This window comes from Exophiala aquamarina, assembly GCF_000709125.1.
Source record: "Exophiala aquamarina CBS 119918 chromosome Unknown aczIA-supercont1.2, whole genome shotgun sequence".
In the NCBI taxonomy this organism is placed as follows: Eukaryota; Fungi; Ascomycota; class Eurotiomycetes; order Chaetothyriales; family Herpotrichiellaceae; genus Exophiala; species Exophiala aquamarina.
Window position 1 is genome coordinate 3642608 of NW_013550586.1, and position 16969 is coordinate 3659576.

Genomic DNA, 16969 nt, shown 5'->3' on the forward strand with positions numbered 1-16969 from the left:
CTGTCTTGCATGGCCCTCGTTCAAAATCTGCATTCCTCCTACTGTACCTGTGTTACCAGCAGCCCATCCACTAGTTAGCAAGACTTGCTCCCATTGCAACTCTTCTACAAAACACATCACAGTCACTACAATGCCGTCCAAATTTACCGAGATACTTGATCCTGGCTTTCAAAGCACATCGCCGAAATCAGATGTTCGCCTCGAAGACATTATTGGAGCGGCAGAACTTTCACAACGCGCTCGCACCTCATCTGAGGCTAGTTCTCGGAGTGCTAGTTCGTCCAGTGCCGACAGAATGGGTGAAAAGAGCAGGAGAAGACTCTCAAAGTTGTTGACTGGCGCAAAGAGATGATTCGAGTGGAATCAAATTTCTATTCTCGCACAGTCACCTCATGGCCGCCTGCCATCAACAGCTATGTATCCGACATGGCCAAGGACCGTAGATCACAACACAAACAGCAAAATAACGACGGTACGACGCTAAGACTCCCAAAAACCACAGAAGTCATTCTCTCAAAGAAAGTATTATTGTACCATCTCTTGAAGAAGAGCCAGTCGCGCGAAACGGCAAACATCTCCTCCGGTTTCATCACACATGAAAAACACGCTCGCACGACACAATCTTGTCGCTTTGATCGAGAACTCGCGAACGCTGGGTACAAATTCACTTGTCACCTGAAGTTTGACTCGTTTCGGCGCCAGTGGTTCTGGAACTCATGCCTGTGGACCGCGCATACCCAACGCAGTATGATCTGCTCTGTCGGCATTCACCCGTCAAATTAACAACTGAGTCGACAGATTTTGCTCTTAGCTTACTTGGATTTGTTTACTTGACGTTACCCGAAATAGCGGAAGTGCAAGGATTCCCCCATCGATCTTCAAAGACAATACTCTTTCAAATATTTCACTAGACCAACGGCTCCTACGAGCATGACTATCATATTGAAGAAGACTAAGCTTTTGCATGCACGCATTTCCATCCGTCCACAAGACACCAGCACAATCTCTCTTGACAGGCAGGCGAGTAAAAGGCCACTATTGTTCTTTCTTGTCGCCTATCAATGCTCACCCGTTCGCCGAGTCAGCCAACAAAGCTGAAAAGGAACAGCATTCTTGAACAGGCTCTTACGTTCATTTGATTGATGCGAAGGTGTATTTGCTGAGGAGGCTTGCTGTCTCGGTACATGAAACGAGGTATAGTTCTGGTCGAATGTCAAATATCTGCTTCCTGGTACTCGTACGGTTGAAAGCTTGCATCAAGAAATATGTAGTTTAAGGGGGTCCTTCCAGGGCACCTCGCATCGATCGATGTATCATAACGGGTCACGACTCACAAACCATAGAAAATGTAAACCTAGAATGACAAACTTCAATACTAAACAAGCCACCTGACTCCACGATCTTGCACACCGCATGTGCTCCGTACACCGTCTTGTGAAGCGAACCAGTTCGCCCTTGGAAGTGTTCCCTAATTGCGAGATAGGCCCGGGAGGCGCCCCTCCACAAGCCTCTATCCTGGTAGGGTTTTACCTTTCTCGCCCCTGAATTTGTCCCCAATTCTCGGGCACGGAAATTCGAACCTTCCTCCTTTGTGCAAAATTTTCCTGGGGAAGAAGGGATGACTCCACTCTCGAAATGTTGCCGCGCCCAGAATAGAATCTTCACATCCTCGTGACTCTCTCATTTGGCGAATGTACTAGGCAGAGTTAGGAGTGGACCCGTTGAGCTGATTGATTATGAAGGTCGTGGGGCCTTCATCACGTGGTGAAACTAAGCAGATTTGCCACGGATATATAATCAACCGATCAAATTTCAGGTGAATTTATGCCCACAACTTCGCAGAAAGTTGGACCGGGCTTTTCACCTGACGTGGTTGAAATGGCGGGAGGATGGCCGAGTGGTTAAGGCGCTGTGTTTAGGTCATCCTGTCGAGAGATCTTTACCTGTTCCGCAGTGGGAAACCTCGTGGGTTCGAATCCCACTCCTCTCAATCTTTTTGCAGGCCATTGTGATTCTCCGTTCAGGCTCAACTTTTTTAAAGCCACCGCCACGGGGGAAGATTCGCAATGCTTTGTGTGAGGATCTACAGTATCTCATGCAAGCAAATAAAATCCACACCATGGCTTTGGTGTATCTTTGATTCTATGATCCGGAAGGTATTGCGGATCCCAGATATGGTATTCCGGACTTAGACGACATACATCCATACCTATATCTTCTGTACCAGATGCTTGTCTTGTTCGTCTGTCGGACCCAATACAAGTGCGTACCGGCGATTCCAGCCTCGAAAATCCTGTTGACAGCCAGCTGAAGCCTAAGAACACCCACTCAGCCTTCGAGTCACTCTCTTTGTGGACAGGGGCCCAACGGCACGTTACGCCGCCTCCGCCATGTCTCTTGGGATAGGTGGGATATGTTGGATTCCGACGCAACGCATGCACGCTGAAAGCAATCATATCTCAAAGCACGACGAACAAGAGACTTACCAAGGCACCCTTGCTGAGGTTACGTATCACGACACATGCAGGGTAAATAGACTTGCTCGATAGCCGACTCTCCGAGGAATTTTTGCGGATGTTTGACAATCGGTCAGGCTTCGTGCAGCCTTGAAACTGTCGATGACACTGAGTTCTTTCAGATGGCTGGTCCGGTCTATGGCGAAGGTCGAAGCTCCTGGAGACACCAAGGAGAGGTGAAATCAGAATATATGACTTCTCATGGCCACCAGTTACGCAGCCTCCACGACGCTTTGTAGCTCATACGTGGTCGGTTGAAACACATAAAGGTCCTATCCGAGGCTGCAGCCGGTCGTGAAATCTCTCCACAAGACCCCCTTGTAACACGACGCTGTTCACGACCTGCAGCTTACAATGTTTTTTAAGACACTGGTTGGACATGATGGAGGGGTCGTGCCTGGTCTTCAAGCAGGGTGTACGAAACGACATTCTCCGCTATAAACTGACCCTCAGCCTGATGGCGACTGGCACTTCTCTCGATCTTTCCTCCCATCATTTGCAGGAAAGAGCGAGAAAGAATGACTAGCAACTATCCTTCGAAACACGTACCTGGTACGCACTCGAATTCTGCTACTTCTAGCCTATTCAAGCTTCTCGGCGACCTGCCTTCGGCTATGAATCGCCCTGCCCGGGATGTGATCATGTCCAGTGAGAGAAACTCACTGTTTGGCAACCTACAAGATGAAAACACTGTGAGACAGCCACATTCGTTCAGTAATAGGTCTGTTCCGCGGACTCAATTGAACCGATATGTATTTAATGAAGCCAATTCTCCTGATCATTCGCATCATTCACCACAAGTCCAACAATCCCGAAGCTCCGTATCATCGCAGCACGTGGCTCACTTGCAACGATGACGGATGATCAACAGGGCTGTTCAGGCTCCATCGTAGAAGAACAGGTTTACCGAAGCCAAGAGACTCCCGCTACCAACTATCGCTTCAACCCTGGGTCATATAGGCAGGCTAGAGATCTCACCATTGTCGACTGACCCCGAGCTACTACTCTTGCCGAAACCCCAGATGAGACGAAACGGGAGAATATCGTGCTCAACGGGAAGCTTGGTCAGAACAAGGTTACATCTCCTCAACGCCAACACCGTGGATTTTCAAAGGTAACGCTTCCTTGGAAAGATGTACCTTAGCCTAATGTGGCCAAGCCATCGCCATTTGACCAAGCCATCGAGTTACCGAGAATTATCACTCGAGCTGCCGGGAAATCCTCTTTGGAATTGCCGGGCGCCTATTGCAGCCCGGGCAGTCTGTACACAATGCGGAATTCTGCGGGACTGTGTCTCATTCCGCCCTGTTTGTGCCATCAACTATTGCGTAGATCATTGAAACAGTCAGCCACTGTACGAGCAACCATAACGCTCGATGCACGGAGTACCTCATGAACGAACGGATTCAGATCTTGTTGCGAAGATCTTGTCTATTATTGAGCCGACTGCGAATGATGAGGAGGAGGAGCAGCAGCAGCAGCAGCAGATGCGCCTCGACGATGACAATACATCATGATTCGGCATGTCGGCGGACTCTGAAGGTGAGCATTACTTTCACGATTGGGGAAGGTACGAAGAGTACTTTGCTCAGTCAAAGGTAGGTGGCAGAGTTGCCCAGTTCCCTGGCCTCATATCCTTTGTTGGCCCGACTGCGATGGTCTAGGTAGAGGGTGTCGAGAGCCTATGTCAGAGCGTGCTGCATTGAACAAGGGGGAAAATTGTGTTTACCAAGAAAGACAGGAGCAGCAGGCCCAGAGCGCATAGTCGCAGTGACAGCACTGACAACATGAGTCAAGACTCACAGCAGAGTCAGCGCCGCCGAAGTTTCATGCATACTTCAGCTCACCGAAGTCCGTAACCACCGCCACCGCCAGGTCGGCCAATCAGTCCTGCCTCGTTCTCTCGAGGCAGTAGCTAGCAAAGAGTGATCGATAATAGCCTAGATTCCGTCCCTCAATCTTTCCAGTTAGCATCGCAAATGAGTAGCCCATATCGCCCGTTGTCGAAGTCCTAACTCGGAACAAACGTTTCACCCCTGGCAACGAAAAGAGTTTCCGAGGATTTACGTGGCCTTTGAAATGGACCACAGGAGACCGACGAATTCGCCATTACATTGTGGAGAATCTGTATCCGCGGTTGCTATCCACGTTTAGCGATGCAGTTGTGATTGTGATGAGGAATGCCAAGTAACAGCTCCCTTACCTTTACTTGATTGAGGACTGCTAACGATGCAACAGGCAATTGGAGGGCGAGATCGAACGACTCATAGGATGGGCGGTGGTTGCTATTGAGAGATCATCAAATCAGCCGGTGCTTCCATTCGCCATGCCTGTGTTGAATGCAGCTGCCAACGGGACTCATGAAAAATTGCTCGATGTTACCTATGCCACAAAACCCCTGCTGGATGATCTTTGACGAGGCCGCGACAAAGAATACTGCCTTCATTAAATGGGTGCCATTTTAGCATGAACCAGGGCGATATATTTACACATTGGAGGACCTGATCACGACTGTCTATAGTAATATCGAGATCGTCCTCCTCCCAGAGAAGGAACGTCCAGACCAAGTCCAGCACCAGTATAAGGCCCTCTGCGAAGAGATAGGACGTGCATCACCTCGCAGTCAGCATTATCGACAACGAGCCAATCTTCTATTGAACTCGTTCCATTTCAATCCGTATCTGCAGATTGCGTACGATCATTTCTCCGTAACTCTGGACCTGACGTTTGATTTCATCGGAGTTTCATCTTCTTTCTACAACCTCGCACAGGACAGAACTCCAACTCTCAGTCTAATCCAAGCTCGCTTCGCGCTATCGCCACAAGACACGAGCCAGCAGGAATTACTACCGCAAGCACCACTGATGGCTCAGCTATTATGCTTGATATAATTCGGAAAGAGACCAAAGGTCCGTCGAGTTGCAATTCAAACTTCAAACTGCACCCAGGTCGGCGTCTTGGACCAAAATCGCTGGAGGTCTGCTAACTGAAGTGTAGGCGACATCATGAGTCATGACGATCATCCAACGGTACCTGAAACAACTCAATGAAGCCCTCAAATCGTTCTTGACGAAGCTTGGCCCTGCGAAGCTCTCCACCCCAGATCAGGACAAAGATGTGTGGTCATTCAGGCGACACATAAGACGAAGGGGCACCAGCTGGCGAGTGGAAAGTTATGAAGTGGAGAAGGACCAAGTCCAAAGCCGAGTAAGGCATCAATCGCATGTGGAAGGGGGGCTGTAAGCCTATTCGACGAGGCTGAACGATAGGTGCCACGAGAAGGGTTTCGGGGCTTGTTGATTTCGAATCACGAGCGCTCTAGCATAACAATAGCCAAGCCTATTTTTATTGTAGAGCAATTTTAGCCTTGAGACTAAAAGTTGACTAATGGCTAAGCATTGCTAAAGAAACGCGTGTTTGAGGCCCCAAAGAAACAATGGTTTTTCTTGGTATCCACCTGGTAGCAGAGCCGGTCTAAGGGGCATAGCCTGGCCTATGTGGTTGGATGCACGTGATCACCGCGTCCCCAAAAAACGGTTCGATTTCAATTAACAAAACAACATTAGAGGCTATTCTAATCAACGCTGACACATACGACAAATAAGCAAACAAAGAGATCACAGCAGCCACTGCAACTGGCCATCGCCTCCGTTTCTCGCTTGCGCGCTGCGCATTTTCGTAACAAAAGAGCCTCCAAGCCCCACTCCGAGAAGAAATGGCAGCGGACACAGGATCATCAACATCGATAGCCCAACAGGGTGCGACGAGCGAATTCGAGCAGCGACGCGCTACGCTCGTGGGCGAAATCGGCGAGGTGAGTTCTCTCTCTCTCTCTCTCTCTCTCTTAGGCGGCCTTTTGGGTATACACGCGCTCTCGTTCGCCTACCATTTTTTTTATTTAAAGAAAAAACAAACCAGAAATCCCTGTCTCTGACGTGAAGGGTCGCCGACCAATACAGTCGCTGGAACAGGTTCTCACACAGATCAACGCGTTGAATCGGAGCTTGGAGGGCATAATTGAGGTACGTACGTGCACGAGTGGAACACCCCCTCACACCGGGGTTGTTGGCCCATGGAGAAGGGTCGTCAATGGTGGGAAACCTGGTAGAATGTTCCAGACTCACGAATCCTTTTCTGTTTCTAGATTGGTAATGAGTTTTCCTCGGTCGAGGCGCTGTGGAGCCAGTTTGAGGCTGTAATGGGTCGAGAAGCCGAGAATGATACGCCGCCGCCAACGACGACCGACGCCGCAGCGGGGTTGAGCAGTGCCAGTCGCGAGAGTTGAGTGATGGGCGATGGCAGTTCCGTTTGCCCAAACTTTGAACTTGCTAGAACTGTAAGGGTAGGTGAAGGCTCAACCAACCATGTAGGATGTTTCTGTTCGAGATTGTATCAGCGCCGCTGCACGAGGCGCATGGTGGAGCATGTCATCACAACGCCGTGCTCACAAGGAATATCCACTGCGGAAACAGCTTACGGTCGGCTTGTTGAGTTCGACGATTCACACGAAACATGATGGGATCGTAAAGAATCGACCATGATTGGAGCAGATCACAACGACCCGCCAGTCTTCATTCACATCCATTTACCATATACTATTTGTAAGGCATGGCCAAAGCCGAAGCCCAAAAACAGCCTCCCCGTCGAAAACGCCAGTCATGCACTCGTGCAGCAACGCCATCTAGTGTGCGTGTACAAATATGGGTAATCCTAGTCAAGCCCGAAGAAGACAAGATTCATGTCTAAACGTAGGAGAGGACGTAGGACCAATGCATCCTCCAGAACGAAGCAAGATTTGATCAGCGAGGATTATTTCAATGCGCCGGGCACTGTGTATGAGTCAGCATTACAAGATGCCACACTTCCTCTTCTTCACTTTCTTCACCTTAACGCCTTTTGCGTTAGGATGAGTCTCGTAGCTCTCTTCCTCGGCCCTGATAGATGTGTCGATGGCTTGGTCGAAAACCTCTTGAATGCCTCTAGATTCCTTTGCGCTGCATTCGATGTAAGACGCACCCATCTGTTTCGCAACGGCTTGCCCTTGTTCTGGCGTCACTGGAGTGAGGCCCTGAGTACGCAGGAGCTCAATGCAGGTTCGTTTGTTGCGGAGGTCTGATTTCAAGCCCACGAGGATTAAGGGAGTTGTAGGACAGAAGTGAAGAACTTCGGGGTACCACTATTCAGATCAGTGAATGTTAATTTACCAAATCGCTCTACTCACCTTATCCATGACGTTCTCTAAAGAGTTAGGACAGTCGATGGCGAAGCAGACGAACAGGAGATCAGTCTCGGGGTAAGAAAGCGGTCGGAGACGGTCGTATTCTTCCTGACCGGCGGTATCCCACAACGCCAACTCGACGGTTTTCCCCGTCTGCTTGTGGGTTGTTTGGGTGATGTAGTTCTCAAAGACAGTGGGAACATATTTCTGTCTGTGTCACTGTGTGTTCCTTCCACCTGCTACCACCTTACGTACCTCTGGAAAATAGCCCTGAGAATAGCTAATCAAAAGACAAGTCTTGCCACAGCCACCGTCACCTACTACCACGAATTTCTTGGAATATGACGGAGGCAGTGTAATATTGGTGGCTTCTGACATTCGTCCACTACTGCCGTAGCTCATGTTTGTGCTGACGGTCCCGTTGCTTGTCCGCGTACTCTGAGCTCGAGTAGGCTTCCGTCTGGGTGAAGAGGGAGAGGGAGTGTTTATGTATGAGGAGGAGAGGTGTTTCTCAGACATGACGGTGGAGTGACGTGAAGAGCAGTTATCGTGGGTGGCCATGGTGGGAGAAGAGTGAAGGATAGCCAGCGGTCAAGGGAGGAGGGTGGTGAAGGATGAGGGCTGGCAGTCGGAGTTGTGGTGTCCTGGTGGCTGCAACAACAATATATGCTGGTCACAGGTGGAAATACTTGATGTCAATGGTCAACTACTCGTACTGGTAAGTTGTCTCACATGCCGGTAGCAGTGGGCTTTTGGTGATTGATGATACGAAGTACAGGCCGTGGCATGGCAATGGGATGCAGGTTGGGTTGGTGGGTTTCGTTTTCATTGTTGTCGTTCGGCCGTTGGGCCAGCAACCGAGGAAGGTGCAGGAGGGCTCCGTATTGACAATTTGACGGCGGGTCGCTCTTTCCGCCACGAGCCCACGACAGGATCCCTGCACGTGTGAAACTGCAAGTGGCTCCTTCCCCTCAATCGTCAAAACCGCCAGGTCCCATTTACCCAACGCACACAGCAACTCCATATTGCGCAACATTCGGCACTATGTGCCTGTCAAACATGCCTTGTCCGCCTCGATAAGCGATCTGTGATCTCGCACCATGCAAAAATATCCCGAAGCTCTGCTCGCCAATACACTCAACCCTCTGTGCGACGTCCTCGTCCCTCGTCGCTCGACCCCCCTGTCTCACCACCACTCTACGAACAGCACATCTTGAACCGGCTTCCTGGTGATTGTGTTATCGAGGCGGCCGGGGAAACACTTGCATACGAGTACCGTCTGTCGATGCACCCCAATACCCATATCCAGCCCTCACCATCACCAATCTAGTGCAGCCGGCTCCACCCATGGGCGCCAATGCCCGACACTCATTACAAAGATGGAAAAGAAGAAGGACAAGCCAGATGCTGGATTGAGAAGCCTCGATCACTGTATGTCACTGTCAAGGAACGTTCTTTGTTCCAGGTTCTGACATGCATCCCGCATAGACTATGTGATGCTCCCACGATGGAGATACCTCCTCCGAGAACAACTCCTGCCCATTGTGCGCTGGGAGACACCCTACGTGGCCTGGCTGCAGAATAGTCTAAGAACACCAGCCCTCGACACCTACTTTGCCATGTCTGCCAATCTCGGGACACACACCTTCTTCAATATCATGTTGCCCATATGGTTCTGGTGTGGATACACAAGCCTCGGCAGGGGGTACGATTCACTTTCCTTTGCCTTGTAGTAGGCATTGACATTGATCTAACCTGCAACAGGATTGTCCGTATCCTCGCCATGGGCGTGTTCTTCAGTGGCTTCATCAAGGACCTGGTTTGTCTTCCCAGGCCACTGTCTCCTCCCTTGCAAAGAATCACCATGTCGGGCTCTGCCGCCCTAGAATACGGGTTCCCTTCTACTCACTCCACCAACGCAGTCTCGGTGGCGGTGTATGCCATATTCTTACTTAGGCACAGTGGTGATGAATTAAGCCCCAATGTGAGGCTTCTATTACACGTATTTGCCTATTTTTATGCTTGCTCCATCGTCCTTGGACGTCTCTATTGCGGCATGCATGGGTTCTTTGATGTTGTCATTGGTAGCATCTTGGGTGTTGTTGTGGGGTTATTGCAATGCTTTCTGGGACCTGTTTTCGATGCTTGGTTCATGGCTGGTGACTTCAAACGCGTCCTCATTGTTGAGTCGATCATTTTGGCAATGGTTCGCATTCATCCTGAGCCGGCTGATGACTGCCCATGTTTTGATGATAGTGTGGCTTTTGCGGGGGTCGTCATGGGTGTAGAGTTCGGCGTCTGGCACTTTGCTAAGACACCATACTCGTGGGCAGAGCCTTCACAGGGTACGGTCCCTTTTGATCTTGGCACAATGGGTTGGCCCATCACCGTGGCACGCATTGTCCTCGGGGTGTTCGTGATTTTCACGTGGCGAGGTGTCATGAAGCCACTCCTACTCAAAATCCTGCCGCCGATCTTCCGTGTCATTGAACATCTCGGTCTCGCACTTCCTCGAAGATTCTTCAAACCGGCGTCCCAATACAAATTCATTCCAAAAGAGGAGCACGGTGACAACGTGATTCCAAACGCTCGCGATATCCCCCATCTACTAAACTCCCTACGACGAAGAAGGGCCATTTCAATAGGCCCACAGTCGGAGGCGGACGCCTATGAAACTCTGGCGTATCGTGAAAAGAGAAGACGAGACAGCCTCAATGCTAACAGTTCACCCAGCCCCATCAAAGAGCCTTCACCCGATCGCAGCTATTATCCATCAGAAACTCTGAACCCGGAGACTGGCAATCGAAAGAGATCGAGCAGCCTTGAGATGTTTCGAGCTCAGATGGGCACGGGTGTGGATACCTCGTCACAACCAATGCTGTCACCAACTGAGCAAGGGGAAGCAGTGCAAGAAGTGGATGAGCTACAAGAACGGCAGTTGTTTTTGAGCATACAACGTCCTCGAGTGCGATATGATGTTGAGGTGATCACAAAGCTGATTGTTTATACGGGTATTGCCTGGTGGTCGGTGGAGGGCAATCCGATTCTATTCAAGCACATTGGACTCGGAACCGATTGAGCGATTTTAGGAGTAGGCGCGGTAGACGGTAGACACAATTACAAGCAGCAATAATAGTGGGACCAGGAATCTATTGGATAAAACAAATATTGTTGGATCAGCCTGCCCATAGACCTGATGAATATGAGTTCGATTGGATAAAATCTTAACCGCCTAGGTACCTATGTGCGGAGTGATCAGTAGTCTCAGAGTCACGGGTGACGATGCACTGCACTATGTATGTAGTACGAGGCTAGAGTCCACAATAAGCGTACAAGTAATTTACGGAGTACTCGTGCTGAGGATAACATTAACAGCAACACGTGATTTTAACCTTGATACTGAAGTTGGGACCGAGGCTGCGGGCGGTGGAAGCGGCAGAAAGAAGGCGGTGGCAGAAAAAGGTAGGCACGGCTTCTCCTCACGTCCTTGTCTGTTTCCCGCATTGCTTCGGGCGCGTTCAGCCAAATAACCACCGCAGCGTCTCACTGTTCCTTCATCAATTTCACAACTTCTGAACGCAGCACCATCGCTGTAAAGCAGGCTTCTTCTTCCTTTCGGAAACAGAGGCTCTTCTAAGCTCCTCTACCTCGATCCCTTCTCAGAACCCTTGACCCGTCCGAAATCCTTCAGTGTGGCTTCCTCACGAATCCATCGTCATTTTACCAACAACAGCCATGGCTGACCACTCCTCCTTCATGGACTGGAGTCCCGCAAAGCCCGAGCCTAGATTCGATCCCTACCAGCGCGATTATTACATTCCTGGCGGATGGCCTGAAGACCCTCCTCCTCCCACGACCGGAGTTTTCGCAAGGCCTCGCCCTGACGGCCTCTTCCCCAAGGCAAAGCGAGTCTGCTTCGGTCTAGCCACTGGAAGCAAGATCATCGCATCCGTTGTTGCGGTTCCTCTTTATTGCATCGTCCGACGAGTTCGGCAACACCAGAAACAACCGGCAAAGCCGCAGCGACACCCAAAGAAACCGATCCAAGATAGAGCGCCATTGACTGAATCACCTTGGAACCGCGCAACTGTGCATCTGAACGCAAAAAAGGCACCGAGTACTACGGACTCAAAGCCTTCAGCAATTTTGCCAGTCAAGATAATTCAGGCGCCTCCTACCTGCCGAAAGAAGTTCCTATATACCATTCCCGATTTGATGCCCCAAGGCACAGTAAGCCGAGTTAGCACAAAGAGAAAGCGCCAAAACAGCACCGCAAAAGCGCTGCTGGATCAAAATAAAGCTCTTGATTCGAAGTCACATGCCACAACTGACGGCGACACAACTTCTTCCAACCCCCCACCGTCGAAACGTACGCAGGTGAACCATCCCTCGCATTCTGGCACTACTCGTTTTCGGCCCGCAATCCAGCCCACCACAATCGAGAGGCACGGACCTGGCGATAGCCCAGATCCCCTCACAACACTCACACATCCATCAGCCTCGACGCGTAGGGAATCTGCGCACAACAACACACAGTCACAAGAGACTGGCAAGAATTCAAGCAGCACCAACGATTCCAATGGTCTTGATTTAACCGCCTCCGCTCCGATTCCACCCCAGCAACTAGTTGAAGAACCCAACACATTGCTTCCTTGCCTTACAGCCGTCATTGTAGCCAAAACCGAGTTTGCAGACGACTCCAATGATCCAAACGGATCCAATCTGAGCACATTTACCTGGAACCTATCCCAGCAGCTCGTTAACACAACCAAAGCGCCCCTCCCAACCCCCAGTCCCAACAGCAAAGCCATAGCCGCCATCTCTGAGAAATCCAATTCAGAGTTTGGCGAGTTATTGGCCGCCTCACCCGTCAAGCGTCGTCGCGTAGCAACCCCGACGTTGTCTCCGACAACCCAAAAAGACAGTCCTCAGATTCAAACCCCCGAAACTGATATCTCGTCTACCTGCCCGTGTTCTCCAGGCAATCTTCTCAATGAGAAGGTCGATCCAATGAGTCAATCAACCGTCTACGAGCAATCAACAACATTTGATGTGCCATCGTACCAGCCTGATCCTATCTCACATCCCTCTTACACGCTCGTCACTGGTGGTGGCTCTCCGCTCCCAAGAAACAAATCACCTGCCGATCTCGAGCATGATATTGCTCTTTCGAACATCACAACCGACGATCATTCACAGTCGTCTAACTCCCAGGGCCTTTCCATCGTGAATGACGATGAATCGCAACACATATCACCAGAAATGAACGAAGCGGTCTCACAAACTGTAACCGTTCCTGCCCACACAAGACCATCGAGAACTGTCGACGAAACACAAGAAAGTGACCCAGAGACGCCACGAAAAAATTTACTACCGGACGATACATTTAAATCTCCAGAGCCATCCATAATTATCATGTTAAGTGAGTCTTCAGACACACCGTCCACGCCCTCGCCCAGGACCCCTGGAAGGGAGCAGTCCGAGAAGGAGACTAGCCCATCAGATCGATCAAAAGGGCACATACATTTCACAGAAACACCAGATGCGAAGCTAGCTCAGCTCACTCTTGAAGATGATTTTAACCCAGATACGCCGACTCCGAAAGCGAGGCCGCATTCAGCCGAGAAAGGCCATAGAGTGACCAGAGCAGAAACCAAACGACTACAACTACTGGAAGAAATCCAGCACTATGGAATTGTCCCATTGGAGAAAGAATGGGATTATCAAATCCAAACAGCACTGAAGAATGGCCATGGCAATTACAAGTCTACTGATCTCATTCGCGTCCTCCCATTGTCTGCAGGTTCGGGAACAGACAACTGGTTGAATGACGAAGTCATCAACGGCTACCTGAAAATGATTGTCGCGCATGGAAGACAGAATGACCGCCCTACTCAGAGCCCCACCCATCATGCATTCGTTTCATTCTTCTACAACAACCTTGAGGGCAAAGGATATGAGAGTGTCAAAAGATGGGCATCTCGAGCAAAGATTGGAGGCAAGAATTTATTGGAAACTGAACAAGTCTTCATACCAATCAATAGTGGTATGCATTGGACGCTCTGCGTTGTTTCAGGAAAGAACAAGACTATCACACACTACAACAGCTTGGGAGGAAACGGTCAAAGGTATGTGAATACGGTCCAAGCTTGGGTTAAGGAGGAATTGGGAAGCTCTTTCAAGGAGAGCGAATGGACCCTTGTGGCCAATGGAGAATCGCCACAACAAACGAACATGGACGATTGCGGCGTCTTTACGATCACAAGTGCGCGTCAGATAATGTTGGGAATGACGCCAATGAGCTACAACGCGGGCCAGATCCCGCTTCAGAGGAAGCGCATCGTCGCTGAGCTTATCAACGGAGGGCTCATCAAGAGCAACGAATGATGATTGAACGAATGAAAAAGAAAGTATGACGCAACGATCACTGTTAGCATTGGAGCCACAAGAGCGACTCTAAAATTGTATAGATAGGTCAATGAAAAAGGGGACCACAGCACCCAATGTATCACTATTACCCACGGTATTCACTCTGTCATCAGTCTCTCTTGAGATTCAGGAGCCCGCAATTCACACACAAGCTACTCCAATATGAATGAGTCTTGTCGTCCGCATCTCTTCTCTTCCACTGAATAGAGGCTTGCATCACAGCACCAGTGGCATCCTTTCTCGTGTCGTCCACCTCATTGTCTACGGGCATCGATGCCCAGAACTCCCTTGTCTTTTTATAGCGACTACCTTACAAACACAGTCTACCGTGAGGTCTATCCTCATCATGTCACCTTGATGCCGCCGCCTTTGCGTCCACAGTACTCTTTGCTGCTTTGGAATTGCCGCCAACATGATCTGAACTTCGAAGAGCAGGGACATCAAGCGGACACATCTATGTATTGGTGTAATGTAATACCCCTACGAGAGCTTGTGAGAAACAGTGTGTCACGAGTTACAGCTGGAAGAGTGTCTCAAGGCGGCGCATGACTTCCGAGAATGCGGCGAGCTCTACATCAACGAAAGACGGCATCCCAGAACTGAGAACTCGGAAGCTCCGCTGGCAAAAAAGGTGTGTTTGATGCTGTGGTGAACAAAGCCGACATTCTGGAGGAAAGAATCCTGGTACCTAGGTCCTAGGCAGAGGCCTGACTCTGACCGGGACACTGGTATTCAGCGGTAAATCTGCACCCAACCTTGGCGGACCTAGTGTCAAGGTGACAAGGCTGTGTGCATCCTGGAGATCTAGTATAGTCGCGCCGTGATATCGCTAACCATTCAGTAGCAGACAATATATTCAGTGTAACTAGTCAGTGCCGAGAGGACGGGGGAGGATGATGACTGAGTTCATAAGAAAACGTTCAAACCTACCTGGGGTGGTAATGGGCCTCTGCTGGCCCATTCGATGTATGCGTGCCAAAGCTTGATCCTCCACTGTAGGGTTCCATCGTGGTTCCATGAGATAGGCCCTGTTCGTAGCGGTCAAATCAAGGCCCACTGCGCCACAAGAGATGGTAAAGAGGATCACTTTGGTGTCAGGATCGCTGGAGAACTTTGCTAGTGCCAACGCTCGATCCCTTTCCGAAACCTTGCCATCATAGCGAACGAATCGAATGTTGGCCACGTTCAGGGCTGACGCAGCCAAGTCAAGAGTGGTACGCCATGCAGAGAACACCACGGACTTGGAGTCTGGGAACGAAGCGATGTCTTTGGCGAGGGCCTTGATCTTGGTGGGGAAACTCTCATAGGTCAATATGTTCTGAATTAGAGGTGATGATCTTTCCCTCAATGTTTTAGATGTTGACACCGCCAAATCTGGGCAAGCTGGGGTGTGCTGGCACCAGCTCTGGAGCATCCCATCCTTTTGAAGTTTGCTTCCGCAACTGCCACAGAGAATACGCCCGCATTGAGAAAGCTTAGGTGGACATTGGCTCACCCAGGCCGTTTCTGATTCGAGCAAATCGATGGGTGAATTGTTTGAAATCCCGATGTCGGTGGCACATTTCACACAACAGCTCCCACCGGTGGCTAGGAGGCTGTCAAAGGCATTTTGAGCCTCTGTAGGACCCCAGGTGGGCCCCTTTGCTAGGTTCAAGCTGATCGACTTGATTTCGGAGAGCATACCAAAATTGCATATCAATCGAAGGGCATTTAGTCCTTGCAGGGCGTGCATGAACAAACCTCTAATTTGTTCTTGCGCTTTACTCTGGTTGATGATACTCAAGTCCTGAGCCTCGACCATCTGGTGCACTTGCTTCTCGCTGGGGTCAAACTGCAATGTGTGAATCAGATCTTTCCTTTCGGCCAGGTCAATCGTGGTGCTTGTTCGTCTGAGGCCGATACAGATAATGAGCTTCTTCAATCGAGAAATGGCTGCCTCACAGTCATGCTTCCACAAGTGGACAATATCATCTTCAAACTTGGTGGGCGTATCATATGGATATGCGCGCAGGAATTGCAGCAGGGCGACGAAATCGGCGACGTGGTTTTGGGTTGGTGTGCCTGTCACCGCCCATCGCCGATCTGCGTCCAGAGCACATATCGCGGACGCCGTCTGCGTGTGCCGGTCATGGATGAGGTGCGCTTCATCGAGTACAATTCTGTGCCACCGAACAGAGAATAAGATGCTCGTGGCTGTGTGTTGATTTTCCCACTCTCGAGCCACGGTGTGGTGAGAATAATATTGTACTGCGCAAGCTCCCGCGCTTTGTTGAAGCGGCGTTGGCCATGGTGTCGCTCCCAGGCCAATTTTCCTGGCTGGCAGTGTCTCTCCAGTTGCGTCTCCCAGGTGTCGAGCAATGGCGGGGGGACGATGATCAGAGTACATCGATGAGGAGCATTGCCTGATGGACCCAGCCTTGGAGCAGGGCGCGACTTGGGAGGATCCAGATCGGATGCAATCAGGGAAGCAACCGTCAGGGTCTTGCCGAGTCCCATCTGATCGGCCAAGAGTCCTCCCCGAAAGACGGGCGGTTCTTCCATGCGCATGCCGTCGTTGATGGTGTTGACATACATCGGAAGACCCGAGATCAGGGCCTTTTTCCACACGTCGTTTGCCGCGCCGGTGAAATCCAACCACGCTCTCGCTCCTGCATGAAACGCAATGCTTGACGTTGGTGTCCGTACAGCGCCGTCTTGAGAGCACAGGGGATTGGGGCCAGCGGCAGATCGGCAGGAAAGTCTAGCTTGTCCAAGTAGTTGGACGTTCCTTCCCACTCCGCTTGCCAGATTTGTGTGGTGGCGGGTT

At 50.5% G+C, this 16969-nt stretch overlaps 5 protein-coding genes across 5 annotated transcripts; 3 read left to right on the forward strand and 2 right to left on the reverse strand.

Moving 5' to 3' along the window:
* Positions 1 to 130: 130 nt before the first annotated feature.
* On the forward strand, positions 131 to 352 carry A1O9_03129 (uncharacterized protein; the record flags this gene model as incomplete). Its single annotated transcript, XM_013408698.1, has 1 exon — positions 131 to 352. One exon carries the CDS (start codon positions 131 to 133, stop codon positions 350 to 352), a length of 222 nt encoding a protein of 73 aa, XP_013264152.1.
* A 7010-nt stretch (positions 353 to 7362) lies between these two features.
* A1O9_03131 (GTP-binding protein rhoC) lies at positions 7363 to 8295 on the reverse strand (the record flags this gene model as incomplete). The annotated part of the gene is made up of 3 exons (XM_013408699.1): positions 7363 to 7692; positions 7738 to 7941; positions 7990 to 8295. The coding sequence occupies 3 exons, from the start codon at positions 8293 to 8295 to the stop codon at positions 7363 to 7365; spliced, it is 840 nt and encodes a 279-aa protein (XP_013264153.1).
* An 818-nt stretch (positions 8296 to 9113) lies between these two features.
* A1O9_03132 (uncharacterized protein) lies at positions 9114 to 10813 on the forward strand (the record flags this gene model as incomplete). The annotated part of the gene is made up of 3 exons (XM_013408700.1): positions 9114 to 9165; positions 9223 to 9439; positions 9499 to 10813. 3 exons carry the CDS (start codon positions 9114 to 9116, stop codon positions 10811 to 10813), a joined length of 1584 nt encoding a protein of 527 aa, XP_013264154.1.
* Positions 10814 to 11469: 656 nt separating this feature from the next.
* On the forward strand, positions 11470 to 14121 carry A1O9_03133 (uncharacterized protein; the record flags this gene model as incomplete). The annotated part of the gene is made up of 1 exon (XM_013408701.1): positions 11470 to 14121. The coding sequence occupies one exon, from the start codon at positions 11470 to 11472 to the stop codon at positions 14119 to 14121; it is 2652 nt and encodes an 883-aa protein (XP_013264155.1).
* A 979-nt stretch (positions 14122 to 15100) lies between these two features.
* On the reverse strand, positions 15101 to 16916 carry A1O9_03134 (uncharacterized protein; the record flags this gene model as incomplete). Its single annotated transcript, XM_013408702.1, has 1 exon — positions 15101 to 16916. A coding segment is annotated over exon 1 (1449 nt), but the record flags the coding sequence as incomplete, so codon positions are not given.
* Between the last annotated feature and the right edge of the window lie 53 nt (positions 16917 to 16969).